General features: G+C 52.5%; 2 protein-coding genes across 2 annotated transcripts; one reads left to right on the top strand and one right to left on the bottom strand.

Annotated features, from left to right (window-relative positions):
* Positions 1-664: 664 nt before the first annotated feature.
* SLC38A8 (solute carrier family 38 member 8) lies at positions 665-18,259 on the top strand (the record flags this gene model as incomplete). The annotated part of the gene is made up of 10 exons (XM_080936596.1): positions 665-853; positions 1,913-2,111; positions 4,730-4,862; positions 6,534-6,635; positions 8,189-8,246; positions 12,208-12,322; positions 13,409-13,556; positions 13,877-14,085; positions 16,469-16,520; positions 18,166-18,259. The coding sequence occupies 10 exons, from the start codon at positions 665-667 to the stop codon at positions 18,257-18,259; spliced, it is 1,299 nt and encodes a 432-aa protein (XP_080792722.1).
* A 2,271-nt stretch (positions 18,260-20,530) lies between these two features.
* On the bottom strand, positions 20,531-20,959 carry LOC308436289 (large ribosomal subunit protein eL32-like; the record flags this gene model as incomplete). Its single annotated transcript, XM_080937150.1, has 1 exon — positions 20,531-20,959. The coding sequence occupies exon 1, from the start codon at positions 20,930-20,932 to the stop codon at positions 20,531-20,533; it is 402 nt and encodes a 133-aa protein (XP_080793276.1). The 5' UTR covers positions 20,933-20,959.
* Positions 20,960-25,760: the final 4,801 nt, after the last annotated feature.

Raw genomic sequence — 25,760 nt, 5'->3', positions numbered from 1 at the left:
AGTAATGAAGCCACACCCCAAGGAGGGGCTTGCGCTGATCACAAGAATTAAGACATCCTGATCAGGTCAAAAAACCTCCAAAATTGCAAGCTTTTGGGACAGGCGGCCTTTGTTTGTCTTCTTTGTCCCTCAGACTTGGCTCCTTAACCCAACTCATGCCCTTAGGGTCCCCTCATGAACATCTCAAGAGCACAGACCTGTGGCGGTAGACTCTCCTTCCACCCACTTCTCATGGCTGCAACAGTGCAGCTGAAGCAGTGAGAGGAAGCCTAAATTTGAATCTGCTGACCCAGGCCCGTGGGGCACCTTACTGGGTTAGGTAAGGATTAGGGCTCCGGGCACTGTGGGAGCTGAATTTGGAAGCACTGTTGTGGGTGGGAGCTGGGGAGGAATTCTCCACCAGGAGAGGAAGCCAAGGCTTCCGATGAAAAGGGGAAGGAGAGATAAGGTCGGGGTTGCATCGGGGAAGGATGGGAGAGTGCGGTATAACTTTGAGGGCCAGCTGTGGGTGTTCATGGCCTTGCTTTGGAAGAAGAGAGAGGATGGAGGTTGGGGGAGTGAGGAGTACCATTGTTGCCCTGCCTCATGCTGACCTTGAGATCTTGAGTTTTAAGGATCAGAAAGGAAGATTTGATGCTAGCCCTCCCTCTCTGCTGCCCCAGCCATGGAAGGGCAGACCAGAGGGAGCAGAGGCCTTCTGGAGAAGCCCCTCCTTGCTGCCACCGGTCCCTCTCTGTCCTCACTGGGCGCCATGTTCATCCTCCTGAAGTCTGCTCTGGGCGCCGGCCTGCTCAACTTCCCCTGGGCCTTTTACAAGGCAGGAGGCATGGTGCCCACCTTCCTAGTGGCACTGGTGAGTCACAAAGATGTCTGGGGGCAGACGGAAGATGACTGGCTCTTCTGGGTGGGATCATTCTCACTGCTTCTGCAGAGCTGTCTGTCCTGTGTGTGCTAGCGTGGGGTTTTATTGCTGAGCCTCAGTACCCGGGAGACCTGGCCCACTCTCAGCGGGTTACATGCAAGAACTGTCTCCCAATCTCCACGGGCTCTTACGGTTAGGATGAGATCCATCACGCCCTGAAGGATTACCAGGAAAAAGAGCCCCAAACTGCAGGTGCACACGGTTGTACCTCCTGATACAGGACCGGGACAGTACTAGATGTGGGACTGTCCAGAGATGGGGTGGGGCTGTGTGCCTAGGGGCTCATCTTGGGACAGGTGTCCTGGGGCAGCAGAGGCTGGCTCTTCCTTGTATGTTTAGCCCATGAGGGAGGGGTGTACAGTAAGTACACTGAGCTCTCAGCAGTGGGCACCCAAAGCATCCTGGGAAATTAGCCATCCCTGCAGGCTGCTCATACACCCTGACTGCAGAGTGTGTCTGGGCAAGGCAAGAGAGCCTGCCTGCGGAACCTGGGGTGAATTGTGGGTTTGGGGCGGTAGTCTAACTCAATGTATGGGTGAAAATTGTTCGTTATAAGTGATGGAGAGAGCCTTGGAAGGCCATAAAGAGCCCTGTCCCCACAAGCCACCAATCCTGCCCTTCTCACAGACCACTCACCCTGAGCCTGAACCTGAAAGCACCAGACCCCAGCACCTGTGAGAAGTAGGTGGGGTGGGTAGGCGGGAACAGCATCACTGCATGGGCCAAACCGCAGGGTTTCACAGGTGGCTGGCCTTGAGGTTCTGAGCCAGATGTCCTTTTTCCTATTTTCCTAGTCTTGCCTCTTAAGAGACCAGGAGAGAATTTCAACACCCTGGCTTTGGGAAGTTTTCTTTTCTTTTTTCTTTTTCTTTTCTTTTTTTTCTTTTTTCTTTTTTTTTGAGCTGGGCAGGGCTGATACACAGAAGCACCCTTGGGCCACTGGCCTGTTAGTCAATCCTCTGATGCGCAGGCCCCTGGTTCCCTGTACAGGTATCTTTGGTCTTCCTGGTCAGCAGCCTGGTCATCCTGGGCTACGCAGCATCTGTCAGTGGCCAGACCACCTACCAGGGTGTGGTCCGTGAGCTATGTGGCCCCGCCATGGGGAAGCTGTGTGAGGCCTGCTTCCTGACCAACCTGCTCATGATCTCTGTAGCCTTCCTCAGAGTGATCGGGGACCAGCTGGAGAAGTGTGAGTTCTTTTCCTGGCATTGGGGTAATCCAGGGTGCAGGACCTGAAATGACTCTTGGGCCCCCAGTTGATGAGCAGGGCAGTGGGTAGTTGAGGACCTCACGGGGACAGCGGAGGCATGGCTTCGTCTGAGGACTCAACGTGGTTAGGGAGGGAACAGGAGTCATGAAGGCATAAGAGAGACCATGGCTACAGATGGGGTGGCTCAAGGAGACAGACAGCCCATTTCACAGAAGGGGAAACTAAGCCAAGGGCCAAAAGACTCTCCTGAGAGGTTCCCAGTGGGTCTCTGGCCCTCCACTGAGGCTTCTCCTTTAAGCATGGCCATAGCTGCACCTGTCCATTTACCTATGTCCTGTTTGCACCACACCAGGCGTGGGCTTAGGAACTCGCTGTGCCTTCCGCCCTGACTCACAGGATGTCCTCACCATCCTGCTCAGTTTCCATTTATTGGTTGTTCAGATCCTCTGGCTCCTGTCTTAATTAAATCACAGACAGGACCATCCTCTTACACAACTGAGAGGTTTAGAGAGTCTTGAGACTCACTCAGGACCCAGCTCTGGTCAGGCTTTATGAATGTTCCACGTTGTTCCAAACAGGGTTTAACGTAGCCCAGGCTGGACTAGCACTGAGCTTGCTATGTAGCTGAAGATGACCTTAGTTCCTAATCCCCCTGTTCCACCTCTTTTTAAAAAATACTTTTTAGATATGTGTGTGCGGCAGGGGGGAGGGGCATGTGCATGTCCCTTCCCTGAGTCGTCTCCCCAACTCCATGCCTTTGTCCTGAGCGCTTCGGCTACAGGCATGTGCCTGGTTTATGCAGTCCCAGTGATGGAATCCAGGGCCTCCTCCACTCACTGAGCCACATCCCCAGCCCACTCTTTTCTCTGAGTTTTTAAATGCCCTGGTTAGTCTGTTGGTTATCTGAGAGCCTGGTGTCGAACCTCCAGCTGTGACTTCCGGCCTTGCTATGTCACCCTTTAGTTCCAGACTCTGCTCCAAGGCTTTTGAAGCCCCGTGATTAGACACATCTTTTATTAATATGAAATATTCTGCTTTATCTCTGGCATGAAGCCTCCCTCTCTATTAATAGACTCACCCGCTTTAAGATCAGCATCTATGGGCAGCCCCTCTTTTCTTCTCTGAAGCCGGCTACAGCTTGGGGTTGTAAACACATTCCTTGTAAACAGCATATGGCTGAGTCTCATGAGGTTTTTTGTTTTTTTTTTTTTTTTTTTTTTAATCATCTTGACAACCTCAGAATTTTAATTGGAATCTTTAGGCTTAATTGGAATATAGCTGTTGCTAGGGTTAGATGGTAGTCTACTGTATTGTTGTTGTGTCTTTCTCTCTTGCCCTTATCTGAAGAGGCCCCTGGCTGTGGGATTTTAGAACTTCTGACACTGTCCAATACCCAAGAACGTGGAGGATGGAATCTCTGGACCTCTCAGTGAGTAAAAGGTCACACACTAGCAGTGGCGAGTGGAACCCGTCCCATGCCTCAGATACAGGCTGTGTGTGCCCAGAGTCCTGACTGAGAGATGAGCCACCCCAGGTCTCTGTGGACTGACAGGGCTGAAAGAGCCTCTCTTCTGCAGGGTGACCTGGCTGTGAAACTCTTCCTCCCCCTCACCAGCTGGGGGAGCTGTTCTCACAAGGCAGTTGGTTCTACCCGAGGCTACCTTTGGTGAGCTCAGAAAAGGGCTTACTCACGCGGTGCGGTAGTGAGAGCTTCCGGGCAGGCAGTGTGAGCTTCCCTCCCCAGCCTCGCCTCTGTCCAGTGATCCCTTGCCTGAGATTTCTGATCCCTCCACCCTTGGCTGTGTGCCACTCCCTTCCTTCCCTCCCCCATCTGCCCTCCCTCTTAGTTCAAATTAGCCGCCTTGCTGGTCCCCTCCGGTGCTTTCACTGAGAGGCTGTCCCTTGCCCTTGAGACAGGCAGCTTTGTCAGGGCAGGTCTCAGTGTGGCTTTTAAGAGTGGCAGCATCCAGCTTGGAGAGTTCCTGGCTGCCACGAGCAAGGTGGAGCTAGTGAGAGGACCCCTGAGGTGAGGCAGGAGACTGGGGGAAAGGCTCTAGGGTCTCCAGCAGGCACTGGGAGTGGGCTATTGATGCCCAGCCCCTCCCCCACCCCCAGACCAGCTTTGTCATCAGCTCAGGTGCCTGGAAGGGTTCTAACCACCCTTGGTGGAAAAGAGGGGCCAGCCCAGCTCCCCCTAAGGTTTACCTTCCAACTTACAATGTGGGTGAGATTTATGGTTCTCAGCCACCTAGCTTTGGAGTGGGCAGTTACTGAGCAGCTCTGCAGAGCTGCAGAAAGAACCAAGGGGCTCATTTTTTTCCTAGAGTGCTTCTGAGCCCAACTGAAGGGAGCCTTGGTCAGTTCTCAGGGCCACAAAGGCAGGGAAGGAAGCTCAGTGTGTGTGTGTGTGTGTGTGTGTGTGTGTGTGTGTGTGTGTGTGTGTGTGTGTGTTGAGTGACTTCATGAAATATGGAGTTTCTTTCTTCAAGGGGGCATGGGATAGGCCCCATCTGTTTAGTCCAGGATGACTTAGCCCATGTCTGTACCCTGTGGTTACCGTGGGGCCCAAGCCTAGCTCCTATTCCTGTCTCTAACAGTGTGTGACTCCCTCCTGCCTGACGCCCCACAGCCCTGGTATGCAGCCCAGAGCTTCACCCTGCCCCTGCTCTCTGTTCTGGTCATCTTTCCCCTGTCAGCACTTCGGGAAATCGCCCTCCAGAAGTACACCAGGTATGGGGGCCTCGGCAGCTTCTGGGCAGGGCAGTTGTGTGGCAGTAAACTGTCAAGAGATAAAGGAAGAACAGGTTTGCTTCCGTTTGAGAAGAAAACGTAGAAGTTCTACAGGTTCTGTGTACCCAAAGTAGAAAATAGAAATAAGCCAAGAAATTCTAATAGCCAGTCTTTAAAAAATAATCTTACCACTGGGGCTGGTGGTACCCACTTGGGAGGCAGGTAGATCTCAGTGAATTCAAGGCCAGCCTGGTCTACAAAGCAAATCCAGGATAGCCAGGACTATACAGAGAAACTGTGTCTTGAAAAACCAAATTAAAGAAAAAAATAGCTTTAGCACCAAGCAGTGGTATTGCCTTTAATTACAGCACTCAGGAGGCTGGGGCAGGTGGATCTCTGCATTCAAGGCCAACCTGGTCTATAGGGCAAGTTCCAGGACAGCCTGGGCTACACAGAGAAACCCTGTCTTTAAAAAAAAATAATAATAATTTCAATTTATTCTTCAACAATTTCCTACACGTGTACAGTCATTCCCGTACCCTGCAACACATGGCATTAGAGCCCTCATGGCAGGTCACATGGCATTAGAGCCCTCATGGCAGGCCTCGGTGTGGCATTTAGGACTGGCAGCATCCAGCCTGGAGAGCTCCTGGCTGCCACGGGCAAAGCTGAGCTAGCAGGAGGGCCCAAGAAGTAGGGCAGAAGACTGGGGGAAGGGCCCCCTGAATGCTGGCATTAAAGGCACATTCCACTACACCCCGCTTAAACTCTTCTTTAAAAAATACCTTACTTAGCTTACAAAGTAGTCTTTTGTAAGGGTTTTTCATAGGCCCTTGGTTTTGCCTAGAGTCGTCCCACACCTTTTTCCCCCTACTCCCCTCTCTCCATGCACATTTTCACCTTTATCCTTAACATCACCCCCTACATTTTAATATTCCGTGTGCCCCCCCATTGCCTTCTCCATCAAGGCTTCCAGAACTCGTCTGAGAGAGTGAACAGTTGAGCCTGCCTGCCTGGGTCTGGGTCATCTCCCTTACTATGTTTTCCGGTCTCATCCTTGCCCCTGCCTGTCCTTACAGCTGAGCTAAATGCCATCGGAACAGCACATGTTGTCATTTGACTGAGGCAGGCTTCCCACACACCCAGCCTCGAAGGCTATACAGTCAGATGGTGTGGTTTTTAGTTCAGTTTTGACCTTGAAGCTCCCAGGAATGGTGCTGAAAAGCCAATGCCGGACAGACTTGGTCCAGGTTCACATCCGTTACCTTTCCCTTGTGTGTGACTATCAATGGACTCCTAACCCTGGGAGCAGAAGCCTCGAAGCCCAGTCCCTCCACACCTGCACCCCAGAAGGCTCCTGTGACCCTCAGGCCACAACAGGCTGCTCATCCCCTCAAGCCTGAGGATGTCCTGAATTGCTTGTCAAACTTCAGCAGCTGAGCGGTAACTCACTGGTGAGAGCAGATATCCCAGTTGCCCTCTCCAAGGATGCTGGGCCACCTGGATCCCATACCACTGCCCAGCTACCTCCTGGTGATCCCCGTATAGAGCGGGAATGGTGGCTCAGGAGCAGAGCATCCTAGCTCCACGCTAGCCAGGGCAGAGCTGGGATGCTCACATTGGCTGTGTGTCTCTGTTGCGGGGTCTCTGATTCTGCCCCATGTGTGCTAGCATCCTAGGTACTCTGGCTGCCTGCTACCTTGCCCTGGTCATCACGGCACAGTACTACCTATGGCCCCAGGGCCTCATACGCCAGCCTGGTCCTTTGCCGAGGTGAGTCTAGGGAAACGGGTTTTCCTGCTTGGAAATAGGATTATGGAGGTGGATGGGATTCTCTGGGGCTTGCTGCAGAACCCTGGCTTGGTCCCTTGAGATCCCTCCTATCTCTGATGTATAATAAAGCCAAGGAAGTTTCTCCTTCAGAGGGAAAACACACACACACACACACACACACACACACACACACACACACATCAAAAACCACAGCAGCCTGGGGCTCCTGGGTACTGTCTATGTGGAACCTGACAGGTACCCAGGCTTAGAGAAGAACAGTGAGGCTGTTGAACATCCCTGACTAGGACTGAAAGTGAGGTAGGGTATCATTAGGGACTAAGAGCTTCTCTGAAGACTGTTGGTTTTGCCATGGGTAAACTGGGGCACCCTTGGTGTTCTGGGCACAGTAGGGACATAGCTTGTTCCTGAGGATTGCCATGAGGACTATTGTAGTTAGGTGCAGGCAGAGGGACCAGGTAGGAAGTCCCAGCCCAGACCTGATGCCTCAGGCTATCAGGAGCATCCCAGGCTAGAGAGCATTCTCGGCAGGTGATCTGATCTGATCAGATGCTGGGTATGTGGACATCTGCTACTCGGGTTAGGGACAGCTCAGGCCATGTAACAATACATGTCACCACTCTTGGGATTTTTAATCATGATTGAACCAGGGTCCATCCTGTATGGCGACCCACAGTGATATATGGTTGTCCTTGCCAGGGGCTACAAGGTGAAGCCTGAGAACCAGGGTGAGGTAGAGGCTGCTCCAGAAGGGGTTCGGAGACATCTGCTACATGCCCTGTGGTTTCTCAGCTCTTGTGAGTTTGGGGGAGCCAAGCGAGGGAAAGCAGAGTTGTGGTGACATATAGCTTATCATTGGAGACTGTGGGTGCTGGTGTCTGAGCAGCTGCTTTGTGGAGCACACTGGGCTCACCTCCATGATCCAAGGCACTTCTCATCCTAAACTTCAGTCTTACCTGCAAAGGCCCTCTCGCCCCAGGAATGTGTTTGCAGAGTCCTGGATACCACAGGACAGGGATGTTTTGGGGGCTTGTTAAGTCTTCCATGGACAAAAATGCTGTTCTTCGTGTTACTCCGTGCTGTGTGCTCCTGTGGGCGTGAAGAGCTGTTTAGTAATCAGGGCTCACCAGACGGGAACCAGAGTAGGGGAGACTTGTTTCCTGAGGTGATGTGGATACAGGAACCACCAACCTTGCATTTAGCTCCCCAAATGTTGGACAATGGTTGCATGTGCCCTAGGATCCCCCAACATTGGGAATAGGCAGCCTCTAGAGGGAAATTGGGGGTCCATTTTGCCACTGCCTTGTCCAACCCCCAGTGTCAGGTCATCAAATGTCCACAAAGATGTATTTAGAAAGTACAGCATTGAACCAGCTTTCTTCCGGTCCTGGAGCATGCTCCCAGACCCAGCCATTTAAAACACACCTTGCAGCCACACTCCGTCATATTTCCCTCATTTCGTTTAAAAAAAAACCTTCCGAAGTTGAAGGTTGTTTCTAGCCCCTTAATGAACATCTGTCCCTGCCTATTCACAGCCCGTCTTCCTGGACCTCTGTGTTTAGCGTCTTCCCTACCATCTGCTTTGGATTCCAGGTATGTGACATTTTCAGGCTTCTGAGCTCTCAGGAGAGCAAGCAAGCCGCTCACACACATACCCCTAGGGGGTTGCGTGGGGGGTGGGGTGGGGAGAAATCTGAATGCTAGCCCTGCTGTCAGCTCTCAGCCTTGCCTATAGACTATCTACCAGAGACTGGGACATCTGGGCCACCTAGTGGGAATATGGACTGTCCTTGAGTTTCTCCCCCACACCCCAGAATCCGCAGTAGTGTGTTGATTGGCTGTAGAATCCAGAGAAGGTGCAGAGAGAGACCTAGAACACGCCTCTCCAAAGGGCAATCACAGAACCACCACCAGACCTGGGGACAGAGCCACCTACGTATGCTTGTAGAAGAAAGAGAAGAAAGAGCCTGCCTCCTGAGGCTTTACTGCCTAGAGGGTATGGGAAAATAGACCAAGTGACAGGACAGGGGACCAGACAGGCAGAACTTACTAGGGATTATTACTGAAGCAAAGCTACCATTCTGTGTGGAACCCTGTAGGTCTCCCCCTCCTACCCCTACTCTTGTGGATCATCCGAGTTGGTCCCTCTGAGGGCAGCGGGAGCAGAGATGTCCAGCAGGGCAGAGGAGGAAGGGAAGGGGACTTGGAAGCCCCGTGAGTACCTACAGTGAATGACCTCACCGGGACCAGCTATCGGGACAGATCAACTTCACTTTAGTGTGATTCAAGACTTGTGAAGTTCTGGGGGACTTGAGGGAACATCCAGGATGGGCAAAGGCTATGGGCTTAGGGTCCCTGAAATGCCTCATTACCATGGAGTGCGCTGGCTGAGCAGGTTTTCTCAGGAGAAAGGAAACTGATCTTATTAATCTGAGGCTCTGTGATATTCTTCAGGTAGAGGCATATGTGGGGGCTCAAAGTTCCCCAGACAAGGTCAGAGAAGATGTCCCTCTAATGGAGTCTCCCATACTGCACTAAGCCCAGGAGTCATGGTGGACTTAACCTTAATTAGCAGAGTTTTCCCACAGAAGCCAGCAGAGGGACACCACAGGGATCTGGTTGGGTGGACTCAAGGCCTTGGTGCCTCCACACTTATCCTCCCTCTGTTCTCCAGTTCGCATTTGCTTTCAGGCCTGTTTTTGATCAGCCCCTGCAGCATGGCTGTTTCTCAGCCTTGAGAACTCACTGCCACCTCTGGGCATGGTGACCGGTGACCGGCTCATGAGAAGCTCTCGCACCTGCTATTTTGAAAGCTGGGCTACTGCCTGCGTGTGGTCAACGTGGGTGGCGGTTGGCCTACATAAGCCCTCTTCCGAATGAACCTCACAGAAATACTCACCTTGACCTCAGTGTTCTCCTAGCAACCAAGCTATGGTTTCTAGGGTTTCCAGGGCTGTTGTGCTTGAGGAGCAGGAAGGGCGATGTGTGAGTATGGGGGGTGGGGGTCAGGCCAGGGGTGGATGGAGGAACTGGAGAGTCAGAAGTCTGAGGAGAGGCGGAAAGATGAAGGCAGCTTGGGCTGTGAGGAAGTAAAGGACTTCTGACAGGATTCGAACACACCACCTTTCTCGGAACACTTTTGGAAATAGGACACACTGCATCCCAGCCTGAACTGGATCAGCGAAAGGCCTGGAAAACAGACCATCTTGGCCACCTGACACCCCTTGGTTTTGTCTTAGACTTACTGAGGGTCAGCTTACCTCAAACAACTGCCCTTCTAGGGTGGCTGTGCAACTTGAATAGTGGCTCCTCTCCCTCCCCCTCCTTTCCCACTCCCTCCTCTTCCCCCTCCTCCTCCACCTACTCCTTGGCCTCCTCCTCCACCTTCTCTTCTCCCTCTTCCCCCCTCCCTTTCTCCAACCCCTCCTCCTCCACCTTGTCCACCTACTCCTCCCCAGCCTCCTTACCCTCCTCCTCTTCCTCCATGTCCTCCTCCACCTCTTCCTCTTCTCCCTCTTCCTCCCCCTCCTCCTCCACCTCCTCCTCTTTCTCCCCCTCCTCTACCTCCTCCTCCTGCCCCCAGCATGGATCCTCGTTGGAGCATCTTCCTGCCCTGGGTGGTCTGTGACTCTCCCTGTGCAGTGCTTCTCTCATGTCCTCTGGGCCTTGGATGCCACTTTACACCTCACTTGTTTTGGTTTTGGTTTTTGTTTCTTTGGTTGGTTTTAGTTTTCCAACACAGGGTTTCACTGTGTAGCCCTGGCTGTCCCGGAACTTGTGCTCTGTAGACGGGGTCAGCCTCACACTCAGAGATCCTCCTGGCTCTGCCTCCCAAGTGCTGCATTTTTAAAGGTGCGTGCTACCCCTTTTAAAAGCCAAGTGACATTCAGTTGTGTGGACTGAGGCTGCCACACTATTTGGCTCATGTGTTCCCTCTCCTGTGCCTTGACTAAGCACCGGGGAGTCTGACCCCACTTGCTGTCCCTAGAGGCTGTCTTCAGACAGACACATAGAGAAGGCAAGTGCCCAGATATGTCTGCGCCCCTGAACATGTTCATGTTGTGTTGGGGTTTGGCTGCATTGCCGCCTGCAGAGCTCAGGCTCTGCCTGTGGCCCTGCAGGATCCATTGGTTGTACTGACAGGTACACACGGCACACACAGAGGTAGGTACTCTGGACACAGGAGGAGGGGTTACCCCTGAGGCCTACCACTATCAGCCGAGGATCTGGTATAGTCACCACTGCCTGGTAAGCTTGCTCCCTGCCCAGGGGCTCAAAGACACCCAGGGCAGACAGTGAGGACACAACACTGCCCTGAGTTTGAATCTGTACTATACCTGGGTTGGGCCAAGAGGAGGAAGGCTTCTGTGCGGCCTCACTGTACCTGTGCTCCAGGGCTCCTGGGAGCATTGTGGCTCCTCCTCCTCACACCACATAGGAACCAAGTGTGGGCTTTGGGGGCGGGGGGGAGGCTTTGGGAGCTGGCAACTCTTGTTTGTTGGCTTTTGGCCACCGGTGGAGTCAAGAGACAGTCTTGTGTTACCCAGGCGTGTTCTGAGCTGGGGGTGGTGACTTTTACAGCTCATAGAGGCTGAAGAGACAGAGCCAGGGACACTCATGGTGAGGGCTGGGCCATAAGGGAGGGAGATAACTGTCTGAGATGAGGGATTGTGTGACTGTGGTAGATCACAGGGATGCACCCTGATCTCCATCTCTACCGTGCGGGCCTTAGGTTCCTTCACCGGCTCGTGTGACACCAGGGCTAGGGCTGTGCCAGATGCAGAAAGCCATATTGCAATGGCCTGTGGTGATAAATCATACGCCCTTAACATCGCTTTGCTTGTGTATTATTGTGAGTGGACGGTTGTGTGTGCACACACTCACGTGATGATGAATGTTTAGACGTCGAAGGACAAGTTGTGGGTTCTGGGAATCGACTCGGGGCAACAGACTTGGCGGTAGGCACCTTCCTGTAGTGCTGAGCCATCTGGCTGGCCCAGAACTTGTTTCTGTTTGAAGTGTAAATCACAACTGTGGGGTGTTCCCACACAACCACCCTAGAGGGCTTTCACCACCTTCTCCATCTTAGCGCCCAGTTCACCCACTGCAGCCCTGGCCTCTGTTATTACACATGTGGGGTCCCAGAGGCATCTGACGGCATCTGGGGCTATTTTGGGTTTTTAACATACGCGGAGTCCAGCAGTCTAGGCAGAGATTGCTGCTTGACGCCCTCCGATATACAGGACGGTCTTCATTGCAGGAATGATCCCCTCTCCAAGTACCATGAACACCAGTGCTAGGACCCCCAGACCCTACTGCCAATGTTTGTCTTGTGATCTAAACTTCAGGCTTCTCTCTCTCCTGCACTGAACTGGGGCAGGTGTGTGTGTGAGTGTGTCAGGGTCAGCCCTTTTTGAGAGCTGTCTAACACTCCACCGGTCAAGTGTCGGGACGTTTGCCTATGCTGTTGGTGGACACTCAGGCACTTCCCATTTGGGGTGTGTACCTCCCTGGTCATCCCTGGAGGGTCTGAGCTACAGGTTGTGTCTTCCAGTGTCATGAGGCAGCGGTCTCCATCTACTGCAGCATGCAGAACCAGAGCCTCTCCCATTGGACCCTGGTCTCTGTGTTGTCCTTACTGGCCTGCTGCCTTGTCTACACTCTGACAGGTAGGGCCTAGAGGGGGTGCCCCATGGGGGGAGTGGCCATGGAAATAAATGGGGCAGCAGGCTTAGCCCATCCCACGCTGGGCATGCTGCTTTGAGCTTCTTTAATCCTTAGTACCCTGTAGGAAACGTTACAGATAGAGAAACTGAGGCTCAGGGAGCTCCAATGCTTTTCCAAGGTCTCACAGTTAGACATGCAAAGCTCAGACCGATGCTGAGTGTCCCAAAGCCCCTGTTCTCCTGTGGGCCACCTCCCCTGCTGTTCTGAGGTGTCCTGTATTCGGGAAGTGGCTCACAGGGGGCTTGCACAGATGTATGGGCTTTGGGGGCTCACAAACTTCCTGAGGTTGGCTTCGGTCCTCAGAGGTAGTAAAAGCGTGACCCAGAGAGTAGCCGTGAGAGGCCCGAGGTCAAAAGTGTGCGCGAATTCACGCTCGGGTCTCAGTACAGCTGACTTTAGTGGTGCTGTCTGATGGCCTTTCCTGCTTTGAGCTCCTGGAGCCTCTGACTTGGAAGGCTTTGGGCTGGATGAAGCTGTTTTGTAGCCTTATACTCCTACGCACACCCGAGGGACTTGGCGGGGACCTTTTCTCCAGCCAGCGAGGGGAATCTGTCATTCTGCCTCCCCAGGCTCTAAAGGTTGTGATTGCATCATGTCCCCATGTCCCCAGTGTCAGGGTCAACAGGATCATGGGATTTCCTAGATAGGCCTCCTGTTTAAGCCAGGCTAGGGGAAGGGACCCGAATGACAGGTGGAGAATCAGGGATAGTCTAGACCTTAGTTTTCCTGTGGTGACTGTGCCACCACCAGTGACTTCCTTGGCCGCTGTTGCCCGGAGCCAGGAGATGTGAACTGCATGTGTGTCTATTTCCCGCGGCTCTGGGTGCTTCTAGCCAGTGATCCTCATCTTAGCCCTGGCCCCAGCCATAAGCAACCTTATGTCTGCAGGAATGTTTAGGATGCAGAATAAGGAACCCTTCCAGAACCTTCCAATTATACCAAAGGAAATCCTTAGGGTATTGGGGGGAAAGTGTGGGCGGGGGAGGTCATCTCACTGCAGATGCCCGCCCCATCTTTCCCACCTGCAGGGGTTTATGGCTTCCTGACCTTCGGGACTGAAGTTTCGGCTGATATCTTAATGTCCTACCCGGGCAATGACACAGCCATCATTGTAGCCCGTGTTCTCTTCGCTGTCTCCATTGTGACTGTCTACCCCATTGTGCTGTTCCTGGGGAGGTGAGTTCAACCTGGTGCACCACAGGTTGTGTTCTGTGCATGGGGCGTGTGTAAGAGGGCACGGTGGGGCTGAGGTCACTTTCGAAGGACAGTGAGGGACACAGGCACAGTGACTTTAGGTGTTGCCCGGCAAGTAAGCATCAGAACTGGGCCAGGACCCTTGACTTCTCTACCCTCACCCTACAGACCCTGAGGCTAGGGTTGCCCTGGGGAACACACGGCTCGGTGTGGAGCAGACCCTGCTGTGTGCAGCGCTCGTGGGAGGCGGGAGATCAGCAGCCACAGGCGCTGGCTGAGCGCTGGTATCCTCGTATCTACAGGTCTGTGATGCAGGACTTTTGGAAAAAGAGCAACTGGGCCACACGGGGCCCCCCAGTGCTGGCTGACCCCTCAGGACCTTGGGTTCGGCTGCCACTGACCTTCCTGTGGGTGGCAGCAACACTGGCCATGGCTCTGTTCCTGCCGGACCTCAGCGAGATCGTTAGCATTATTGGTGGTGTCAGCTCCTTCTTCGTCTTCATCTTCCCAGGTGAGTGGAGTGTGGCCTCTGGCACAAGACCTCGGTCTACCACCGTGGTTCTCAGCCTGTGGGTCTCGACCTGTTTGGCAACCAAAAATACCTACATTGTGATTCATGGCAGTGGGAACATTCCAGTTGTGAATAGCAACAGAAATAGTTTTATGGTTTGGGGTCACCACAACGGGGAGAACTGGCTTAAAGAGTTGCAGCATCAGGAAGGTTGAGGACCACTGCTCTTCAGGGTCTGGAGGGGACCCTAGTGGGATGAGGGCCTGGGTTATTGAGCCAGGAATGGGCCCGGCTTTCCAGACCTCTCCTGGCTAAGTCGATCCACAGCCCTAGATGGTTGTACTGTGTCATCCCATCCCACAGATGGGAAGACAGAGGCCCAGGTACAAGGGCACACCCGACCTGTGGCAGAGTGGAAAGGCTACCTGGTCCCAGTGCCCCCTACTGTAAGATGGTTGGTCATTTTCAAATACTGTCTGGGTGAAACACATAAGGCCCACAGTACAAAAGAACATTCCATGAGGGTCTTCTCAGACTCTCAGACTTGGAGGTAAGTACCATGCTCTGCAGTGAGGCTTTCTGAGGAAGCCTTCCCAGTGTACGTGAGCTGAGGTCGTAAGTTCCGGAAGATATGGCAGGTGTATTTTCCAGATGGGAAACCCAGCAGGGGAAAGACTGGAGAAATGTTTCAGAGCAGTTTTCAGGAATTACAGTTTTCAGAAATGCTTCAGCATATAATAGGAGTTTAGGTACACAGTAGGTGCACAGCACACAGTAGGACTTCTGTGTGTAGGTTATGTAATTCTGCTGAGAGAAGATCTGTACTTGGCAGATATTGAACTTGGGGGATCATGGTCAGATGTTCTTGACGCCCAACCCAGGTTGTCTCTGTGACAGTAACACCATAGGGTGTGGCTCGTCTGTCTGCAAGTGGAAGCCAGGTGGCAGACTGTCACTGTTCACTCTGATTTTGGGTACAGTTTGATGATTTCATGGTGCCTGCCTCTTTCAGCTCCCTGGTCTGAGGCTAGCTCTTTTAATTCTGGCTCAGGTCTCGGGAGCCTTTTCAAAGCTCCAGCTCTTGCCTGTGCCCAAGCGAACCGCCTGGGGAGGATCGGTGTGGGAGCAGCTCCGTGAGAGGGAGCAGCTCTGTGAGAGTGCACTCCAGGAAGAACGGGCAGGCTGTGAAGTGGGACACAACTAATGCGGTGCTGGGCGTGGGACCCAGGGCTCATGCATGCCAGGCCAGTGCTCTAGGGCTAATGCATGGTCCAGCCCTGCTATACTATACTATATGTGTGTATACATGTATGTGTATACGTGTGTCTGTGCATGTATGTGTGTATGTGTATTATGCGTATATGTGTATGTGTGTATGGATATGCATGTATGTGTATTATATATGTGTATATGTGTGTGTATATGTGTGCATGTATGTGTGCATGTGTGTTATGTATATACATGTATATATATGTGCATATATGTGTATATGTGGATGTGTGGGAATGGCTGAAGGCAGCAGACAGTCTGAGGTACTGTTCCTCAGACAGTGTCTCGCATTGGTGTGGAACTCATTATGGAGACTAGACTGCCAGCAACCTTCCTGTGCCACACAACTGCCCCCACCCCTTTTGCACATACTGTATGCATGGATGCACAAGCACATATGTGTATGCAAGCAAGCGGAGGACCCCGGTTGACATCGGCTGTCCTCATCAATTGCCTTCCTCCCTGTGCGCTTGCTGAACTGGAAGCTGGCCATTTCGGCCACTCCAGCTAGCCCACTGTGTCAGCATGTGCCTGGATTGCAGGCAGGTGGCACAGCTCCAAGTTTTAAATTCTTATTTAAATCCGTATGTTTGTGTGGTGAATGACTTACACACTGAGCTATCTCCCCAGCCTCTGAACGTACTAAAACACAAAGGAGGAGGAAGAGAAGGGAGTGGAAGAGAAGACAGGGAAGAAGAGGAAGCTGAGCAATATCAGCCCTTGCCTGTCATCCCCACAGAGGCGGAGATGGGAATGGAGAATTCCAGGCTGGTCTGGGCTAGGTAGCAAGACTGTATCTAAAAGAAAGGGGGGGGGGGACCAGGGGCAACTGCAGCTCCACAGATGCATCCCAGGCCTGGGTACCAACCAAGATCCCGCCCCTGGAAGGCAGACGCCTGAGAGGCAATGCTGTTCAAGTCATTTTAGGGGTGTTTAGCTGAAGCCTTCACTAGCCTCACTAACTCCAAGCTGGCCCCTTAACCACCGGGCCATACCACCTTTCCAAATGTACCCGGCTTCCATTGGGGACCTGAGGACTGTGGGGCACTTGGCAGCTCTCTGCACCCCCAGCTCAGTAAGGGAGAGCCAGGATGACCTCACGCCTCCTTTGCAGGTTTGTGTCTCATCTGTGCTGTGGACACCGAGCCCATAGGACCAAGAGTCAAGTGAGTGTCCGCAGGATGGGGGTGGCACCTGGGCCGTACTGAGGGGCAGGGGGCTTGAATGATATGTGCCTGTTCTTCCGGGCCTGGGACACCATAGGTGGTGGGCGTGGCCTGCATGAGAGCAGCACAGAGCTCCAGTGAGCCTTCACCAGTGTGCCCGGGGGCGTTTAGTGGTACAAATATACCCTTGGGGGCTCTAGAAGCGGGCTTGAGACCAGCCAATGGCAGGGCTGTGTTGTGGCCCTCAAACCCCTACTACTCAATGCCCTCGGAAGACACTTGGCCATGGACCCAGGCCGCAGTACCCTGCACTTGATCATAACTGCAGACCCCAAGACCCTGCTGGATAAGGCCTTGGTCCCACTCAGCCCGTTTCAGGTGCCCTGGCTTGCTTAGCCATGTATGTGGGCACTTGCTCCGGGCCTGTGCTCAGACCCTGTTCTTCAGCCCCTGTGAGCCCAAGGTCTGTTTTTCCAGAGGAGCAGGTATGAACTGGACCCCTCTTGTCCTGCCAGGAGTTGCTTTGGCCTTCTCTGTGCTAACTGACTTATCCCTACTGGCTGGTTCCTGGAGCAGGCTGTGGAATCCTGTCATGGCCAAGTTCACTACAGATTATACCTGGGCTTTCGGGGTGGTTTGCTGAAACTGTCCTCTGCCCTTCCCACTTGTGGGCAAGTGGCTTTGTGTCCTGTGGGCTTCTGGGGGTGCTAACGCTGTTCAGTCAGAGATGCCTATCTCTGGTGACAGTTCCTTTTGGCCCTGGTTAATGCTACAGTGATCTCTCTGGAGGCCCTGCCATTTGCCGGTCCATTGGTCACCAATTAAGAAAATGTCCTGCAGCCTTCTGGATCTTATGGAAACATTTTCTCAGTTGAGGTTTTCTCTCTAAGTGACTGTCGGTCCTGGCTGTCCCAGATGTCTCTGGCTCTATACCCTTGCCAACTGTTTTCCTGAGTGTGTGTGGCTCAGGGCTTTGGGCTTCTCCCTCACTTGTGGGCTTGTTCCAGCACATGCTGTAGGAAAGAGGGCTTAAAGTTGTCCCTCCTCTGCCACATTTCTTTTCTTTGATAAAGTGTCCAGCAAGGATGAGGCATTGCAGGGAGGGATGTATTACTCCCACTGTCCCTTTTATGAAAGAGAAGGGAGATGCCCTATGGAGAGCATCTGTTGCTGTGATGAAACATGACCAAAAGCAACTCGGAGAGGAAAGTTACACTTCCACATCACAGACCATCACTGAAACATGTCAGGACAGGAAATCAAGCAAGGCAGGAACCTGGAGGCAGGAGCCGATGCAGAGGCCATGGAGGGGTGCTGCTCACTGGCTTGCTCAGCCTGCTTTCATACAGAACCCAGGGCTTCCAGCCTAGGGATGGAATCACCCAAAGTGGACCGGACCAGAACCTCTCCCATCAATCACCAATTAAGAAAATGCCCAACATGTCTGCCGGCAGCCTGATCTTATGGAGGCATTTTCTCAATTGAGGTCGCCTCCCCTCAGGTGATTTTACCTTGTGTCCAGTTGACATAAAGCTATCCAGCACAGGGAATTTTGTCTATGTCAGTGACATTCTTGGCTTGCTAACACTAGCTAGCAGTGCATACCATACTGCCAGCCACACAACCCAGGTGTGTTGCTTTATAGGTGCTGCCTGGAGGCCTGGGGCATCCTCTCCGTGCTGGTGGGCACCTTCATCTTTGGGCAGAGCACGGCTGTGGCCATGGTGGAGCTCCTCTGATGTGGGCTGACACAGTCACTTCTGCGTGTGGCCCGAAGACTCCTGTAGGTTCTTGCCGTCACAAAGGTGCTGTCCTCTCTGTTAAGCTCTGCTCCTCCTGTGGCTCACAGGACCCTGGTGAGGAAGGACTGCTGGGACAAGTTACTGCCACGTGCTGACTCAGGACAATAGAAGTCCATGCTACTGAAAGCTGGAGTGTGAGCCAGAGAAGGTTCTGGAATGCTTCTCTCACTGTCGTCCTCTGGTGGTTGCAGGAGCCCCCTAGTGTCCCTGGCTTGTAGATGTTATTTGTCACTGTAGTCACAGGATTACACCTGCCCTGTGTGTCCTTTCCCAAGCAGGATGCCAGGTATCTAGCCTAGGCTCATCTCTAGTGAGCATGTGTCTGCGCTGGCTATGTCTAAAGATGTGTGTTTAGTTACTTTTCTATTGCTGTGAAGAGACACATGATCAAGGCAACTCACAGAAAGAGTACACTAGAGTCCATGACCGTCATGGTAGGGAGCATGGCAGCAGTCAGGCAGGCAGGCATGCATGGTGCTGGAGCAGTAGCTGAGCGTTTACATCCTCATCTGCAAGCACAAGGCAGAGAGCGAACACTGGGAATGGTGTGAACTTTTGAAACCTCAAAGCCCACTCCCAGTGACACGCTTCCTCCAAGGCCATACCTCCTTCAACAAGGCCACGCCTCCTCCAACAAGGCCACACCTCCTCCAGCAAGGCCATACCTCCTCCAACAAGGCCATACCTCCTCCAACAAGGCCACACCTCCTCCAGCAAGGCCATACCTCCTCCAACAAGGCCACACCTCCTCCAGCAAGGCCACACCTCCTCCAGCAAGGCCATACCTCCTCCAACAAGGCCACACCTCCTCTAACAAGGCCACACCTCCTCCAAGGCCACACCCTCTTCAACTAGACCACACCCTCTCCAACTAGGCCACACCTCCTAGTCCTTCCCAAACAGTTGAGAACACTCATTCAAGCATATGAGCCTATGAGGGCCATTTTTACTCAAGCTACCAGAATCCACTCCCTGGCCCCCATAGGCTTGTAGCTATGTTGCAATGCAAAATGCATTCAGTCCCACTTCAAAAGTCCCCATTGTTGGGGTTTGACTTAAGGTTACATGAGGATATAATAAATTTGAGAGACAAGCATGAGAACATCTAATGTTGCCATTTCTCAGGAAGTAAATTTGGAATGCCCCCAAATGTGGGAGGGTACACAGTAACGCCTGTGGCCTTCCTCAGTTTCTAGAAAATAGTAAATGATATTCTCATACCCCAGACGTTTTTCTGAAGACAAATAATATTGTCCTGTTTTATGTAAACCTGGACATGCTGGCTGGGCTTTGAAGCAGGTTTCTCTGCAGCTCCTAACTCCTACCTCTGTTATCAAAGGGGCTACGATAATAAAACAAGCCTTGTGCAAATCTTGCTGGGCTGCCTTGAATCCCCTGGTTTCCTTGCGTCTGTCTGTCCAGACAATCTTTTTATGTATCTACTTCAACACACATGACACAGGATACACATCCCAAAAGGGAAGAAGGAGGCTAATGGGGAGTAAATACTGGACCAAAGCAAGGCCGAAACCCACTGGCAAACTCTAAATCCTGTAACTCTTGTGTGATGTCAAAAGGCTTAGGTGGCTCTATTCTTCCAACTATGCCAACCGCCACACAGTTCCCTCTCTGGCTTGTTCCCTGCTTACTGCTCTCTGCCTGGTAGACATCCATGGCCCTGGCACCACCAGCATGGTGGGGTCTCCAACACAACCCAGGATTAACCTTCCCAGCTTCATGCAGCAGCTTCTCGGGGCTTCCGTGAAGAAACTCCCCTGCTGGCCACACACCTGGCCTCAGCATCCTTTCCCCAGGGGAAGATTCCACAACCCATTTCTTCTGTATCCTTCATGATGCTAAAGCCAGAACCACAGACATGATGACCTGCCAAGTTCTGCGGCTTGCTTGGAATAAAGCCTGGCCCCCTCTGTAAATCACATTTGTGTAAGCTTTGATTTGTTGTTGCTCGGTAGGAGCAGAAGGTCCCTTAGGACCTTTCCTGAACTGCAGGATTGTCTGGGTGGGGCCCCACCCTAAGGGTACAAGGTCTCTCCTTTTCTCTTTTAGCACAAATCAGGGCTCGAACACAGGATTCCCTGGTGTTCTTTTTTCCTGAGACTTTGCATTCCTTTTGTGTGTGTGTGTGTGTGTGTGTGTGTGATTTTATTTAAATACAAAACACGTACATAAGCCATCTATTCATTTTCTTCACTGCGTAGCCTGTAGCCTGACGTTGGGATTGGTGACTCTGATGGCCAGCTGTGCTGCTCTTTCTATGGTGGCTTTTCGGTTCTTAGAGGACACATTGTGAGCCATCTCAGCACAGTAAGATTTGTTGCACATCAGCAGTACTTCCAGCTCCTTGACATTGTGGACCAGAAACTTCCAGAAACCGCTAGGCAGCATGTGCTTGGTTTTCTTGTTACTCCCATAACCAATGTTGGGCATCAGGATCTGGCCCTTGAATCTTGTCCGAACCCTGTTGTCGATGCCTCTGGGTTTGTGCCAGTTTCGCTTGATTTTCACATATCGGTCTGACTGGTGCCTGATGAACTTCTTGGTCCTCTTTTTGACGATCTTGGGCTGCACCAGAGGCCGGAGGGCAGCCATGATGCCGCAAAATAGATGGCAGCCACCTCGCAGGCAGCGCCGAGGAAGCGACTTTGCATTCCTTTTTGTCCAGTTTGCTCTTGTTCACTGTAGACCTGCCCTGCACACAAGTGATCACTAGTTACCATGGGACAGACTCAGTATTGGCTGTCTTGAAACCTTCATCCAAAACTTCAATTTTGCCTCCAGCATAGTCTTACCTTTTTGTGGGGGAGCCACACGTGCCAGGGGAAGGTAAGGGGGGAGACCTGGCTGTTCGTTCCTTGGGCCCAATGCAGCTGGAGTAGGTGGTTCATACACTTAAAGACTCCCCCTTTGAAGGCATGTTGACCATGGTTCAGTGTAGTCAGAATCTAGTCACAGCCCAAATATAGCGAGCATGTCCTCTCACCTCCGAAAGACTCCCTAGTCCTTTGGCGCTCACTCCACCTCGAGCCTGTGCTTGGGACCCCAGGCTCCCAAGAACCTCTCTTGGCCTGTGTCTCTCTGGCTTTGCTGTTCCATGGACAGATGCTGCAGCAGATGGTTGTATGTGGCTGTCCTGAGACTCTACTAGAGCAAAGGAAGTCAAAGCCACTCATCCTGCAAGGTCCTTTTGTGTAAGCTTTGATTTGTTGTTGCTCTGCTTTGGGCTTGAATTCCCTTTCCTCTTCCTCTCTGCTATTCTGCACCGTGGAGCAGCCAGAGGGGTGGGTCTCCTGTTCACCTCCATCTTCTGATCAGCCCCGTGTGACCTGCTGCCTCCTCACCTAGAGGCTCAGGATCCTCCTGGAAGGGTTGGTTTCCAGAACAAGCCCGGCAGAGTGTGTGAGGACTTGTTAGCCCTTGGGGCAGGTAGTGGTACAAAAGTTATCCCTACCAGCTGAGTGACAGTGATGTCCTGCTGGGCCCCAACTGAGGGTAAAAAGGGGGAGGAGACAGAGTTTTCTCGGCAGCCAAGGGGAAAAGGGAAATAATGTGGAGGCAAGGGTTTGTCCAAGGGGAAGGTTCAGGAGCACTGAAGTGAGGCTGAAGACCCTTGGAGGGAGGGAGGACTTGGGAGAGTGACTGGATATCCATACTGGGGACAGAGGTACCTATCTCAGTTCATATCAGGATTGGATATAAGTCAAGTCTGCATAACCAGAGGATATGGTAATTGGAGAAATGCAAACTGGACCCTACACTCTGATGTCAAACAAGGAGATGGAGGGAGAGGATTTGAGGGATGTCCCTGCTTCATTTCTAAGTGGATCTCAGGTCTGGACAGCAGCTGACTATGAGAAGGGTGCAGCGGGCACCCTTGGGCACCCTTGGCCTGTGAGCCTGTTGCTTGGCTTGTAGGCTGTATGGCTCTCATAAAGTGGGCACCCTTTCGGAACCTTGCTCACGCTTAGGTCACAAGCTCTCTGTTCTTTCTAAGCACTTCTCTATTCCCCATTCTCCCTGTTGTCCTCCAGTGAGACAAAGCTAAAGGACCCCCTGAGGGACATGCTCTGTGTCTTCAGCACTGAGCAAAAGTCACTAGCTCCTGTCAAAAGTGAGCGCTGTGTTTGGGTGTGCAGCACCCTCTTCCCCATGTCACCTGATGCTACCTGCAGAGGATGTGATGTTCCTGCCCAGGAATCACAAGCTATAGGGCATGCTGTGTGCCAGGGAAACCTCTTTGTAAGCCAGGGCAGTCTTGGCCTGCAACCTCAGGAATAGCCCAAGATATAGGCTCGCAGGATTTAACCCAGATTGCCTTTAGCATCTCCTGCAGAGGGCCTTGGTGTGCACCAGCCTCACAGGGAGGCAGCTGGCAAGCGAGTCTGGCAGGAGACTCAGGAGTTTAAGGCCCTGAGGAACCGTGTGTGACACAGCTGTCACTCCAAGGCCTCCCTCTGCCCTGGAGCATCATCTCCTGGGGCTCCCTCTACCCTGTGAGCATTCTCTTCACCAGCCGAGCCACAACCTGCCAGCCTGCCGGCCACGTGTGTCTGGCATCTGTCACCACTGCAGCATTTTCCAGGGTTCACCTGTGTTGTGGCAGGTGTCAGCACCCTTCACTGGGACTGAATGTAGCCGGCCATTTGTATCCATGGGTCCCTGGTTCCAGGGTCCACAGATCTGTCTGTGGAGGGGGAGTCACTCAAATGAAAGGTACTGTGTAGAGAATATGACCTGTGTGCTGCCGTGACTCAGGAGCCAGATGGTGGGGTGAAAGCCTGCTAGCCCAGGAGGCAGAGGAACCACACAGCTGACTTTCCTACTCCACTGATGTTCTAGAAGGAAAAGCTGCTCTTCCTCCTCTCCCTCCTCCTCTCCCTCCTCCTCTCCCTCCTCCTCTCCCTCCTCTTCTCCCTCCTCCTCTCCCTCCTCCTCTCCCTCCTCCTCCTTCCTTTATTTTCATCTTCATCTTCTGCACACTGTCTTAAACACCCTTCAACTCACAGACTCTCCTTTCTTCCTCCCGGATTTCTCATGTTCACTCCCTGTTAACTGGCTGCTTGCCCTGCCTCTCAACCTATGGTTGACTTTATTTAATCCTCTTTACACTAAGTTCTTGGGTTAAAGGTGTGAGCCACACTGCAACAAGAAACAGGTTTTTTCCAGTTCCCAGTCTCTGGGTTCGCAATGTGATCAAATATCCTGCAACAGTGCATGTTCACCAATTACTTAATATCTCTTAAGATTATTTATTTAGATTATTGCCTGCAGAGAACCACCCGAATGGTTGGTTACACGGTTTAGCCCTGTAAACTCCTGGCAAACACTGCAGCCTGCATACATAGCGCATGTTGGCAACAGTGAGGACTTTTTATTTGGCTCACGCTTAGCTGAATCCTGGATGTGAAATGCGAATACAGAAGACCAGGGGTGGCTCTGGTGGGGCAGTGTGTGCTGGTTAGGTTTGTCAGCTTGATGTAAGCTAGAGTCTTTGGGAAGAGGAACCTTCAACAGAGGAGGGATTGACTAGGCAAGACTGGTCTGTGAGTAATTGTCTTGTTTGCTAATGGATGTAGGTGGGCCCAGCTGACTGTGGGCGGTACCATTCCCTAGGCAGTCTGCCTTGGTGTTATAAAAAAGCTTTCCCCTGTGCTTTCTGCCTTAAGCTTCTGCCTTGATTTTTCTCTGTGATGGACTGTGACCTGGACTTGTAAGGGGGGTAAAAAAAAAAAAAACCACCAAAAACCTTTCCTTTCCAACTTGCTTTTGGTCCAAGTGTTTTATCTCCACAGCAATGGGAAAGAGAACTACAACACCGCAGGTATGGGGTTCGGGGCTGTTGCACAGGTTTGCTGTAGGATTGCTCCACAGGGTTTTATCTGGTCATAGACTGAACTAGAGTTCTGAACTAGAGTGTCAGGCACTTGTCTCAATACTCCGCCATCCCATGTGTGTGTGTGTGTGTTATGCCTGCGGTGTGTGGGGGGGAGTAGAGCGTGCACACAGACAGCAGGGCTTCCAGTGTCTTCCTCTTTAGCTCTTCACCTTACTGCCTGAGACAGGCTCTCTCTGTGAACCAGCAGCTCGCTGTCTTAGCTAGGCTGGCTCAGCTGGCCAGTGAGTTCTTAGCCTCTGCCGATCTCTGTACCACCGCCTTCCCTCCACAATGCTGGGATTACAGGTATTCACAGCCATTCACAGTCATGCTTGCATAGCCAATGTCCTAACCACTTGGCAGCCTTCCACCCCATGTCAGCAGCATCTTCTGCGTATAGGAGTAAAATCACCGGGTCACACAGTTACTGTCATGAACAGTTTAAGGAAACAGGCACGGGTGTGAACAGGACTGCAGCCTTTCTCCCAAAATGCTACTGCTGCATGGTGTGGTGTGAGGCACAGGGTTGTGGGTAGTGGGCTCTGTCCTTGGATCTTCTTGAGGTATCGCCATGCTGTATGGCCTTGGTGAGTAGCCTGCCTGCTCTGTCTGTGTGTTGTCTCCTGGGTGCTGGTACCTGGCTAATGTAAATGTAATAGAAGGTGGAGAATCTGCAGGGGAGCGCTCCATCAGCCTGGCCTCCGCCTTCCAATAGTGAGGACCTTGAAGCCTTCCACTCAGTGTGCTACACTTTGAAGAACTTGGGCATGGTATGGGGAGAGGGAGAGAGGTGTGCCGTGTCGTGTTCTGCTAAATGGGACCCTCCTCAGTGATACCCCCAAAACAGCAGCCTCCTCATGGATGAAGCAACTGAACTGTGTCAGAAAGCAGCAGCCTTGGGCCAGTAGGGTGCCATTTCCCCAGGCTGAGAATGCCGGCAGGAGCCTTCCCTGAGCTGAGCCAGGTAATTCCCGAGCCGGCTCAGGGTGGCTTTGCTACCCACTTTCTACAGGGAGCCTCTGATTCTTTGAGGCTGGAGTGGGCTATTCCAGTTAGAGCCAGAAGCTGGGCTCTCCTATCCCTAGGACTGGGCTTGTTAGAGTGGCTTTTGAGTAGGGAGAGGGGGAAGGGAAGGAGGGGCTCCTGTGGGTGGTGGATGTTGGCAGGGGTGAAAGGCCAGGCAGTGCCCTCCTCTTCCCCCATTCTTTCCTGGCCAGAGGGGGAGCTGCTGCCTCCTTTGATGCCAAGGCTTTCCTGCGGAGCTGCAGAAGAGCAAAGTGGAACCTCCAGGACTGACCTGTCAAACGGCAGGTCAGAGCAGGACCTTTTGGAGAGTCCTCGACTGACTGGTTAAGCAAGGTGGGTGGTGGCCTCTGTCCTGGGCTCCTGGTGTCTTGGTCATAATGTTTGTGCAGGAATACAAACCCTGACTAAGAAGCAAGTTGGGGAGGGAAGGGTTTATTCAGCTTACACTTCCATATTGCTGTTCATCACTAAAGGAGGTCAGGAGGCAGGAGCTGATGCAGAGGCCATGGAGGGATGTCA

Source organism: Micromys minutus (genome assembly GCF_963924665.1).
Source record: "Micromys minutus genome assembly, chromosome: 24".
Classification (NCBI taxonomy): Eukaryota; Metazoa; Chordata; class Mammalia; order Rodentia; family Muridae; genus Micromys; species Micromys minutus.
Note: the sequence above shows the minus strand (reverse complement) of the source record. Positions and strands in the feature narration are given on the sequence as shown.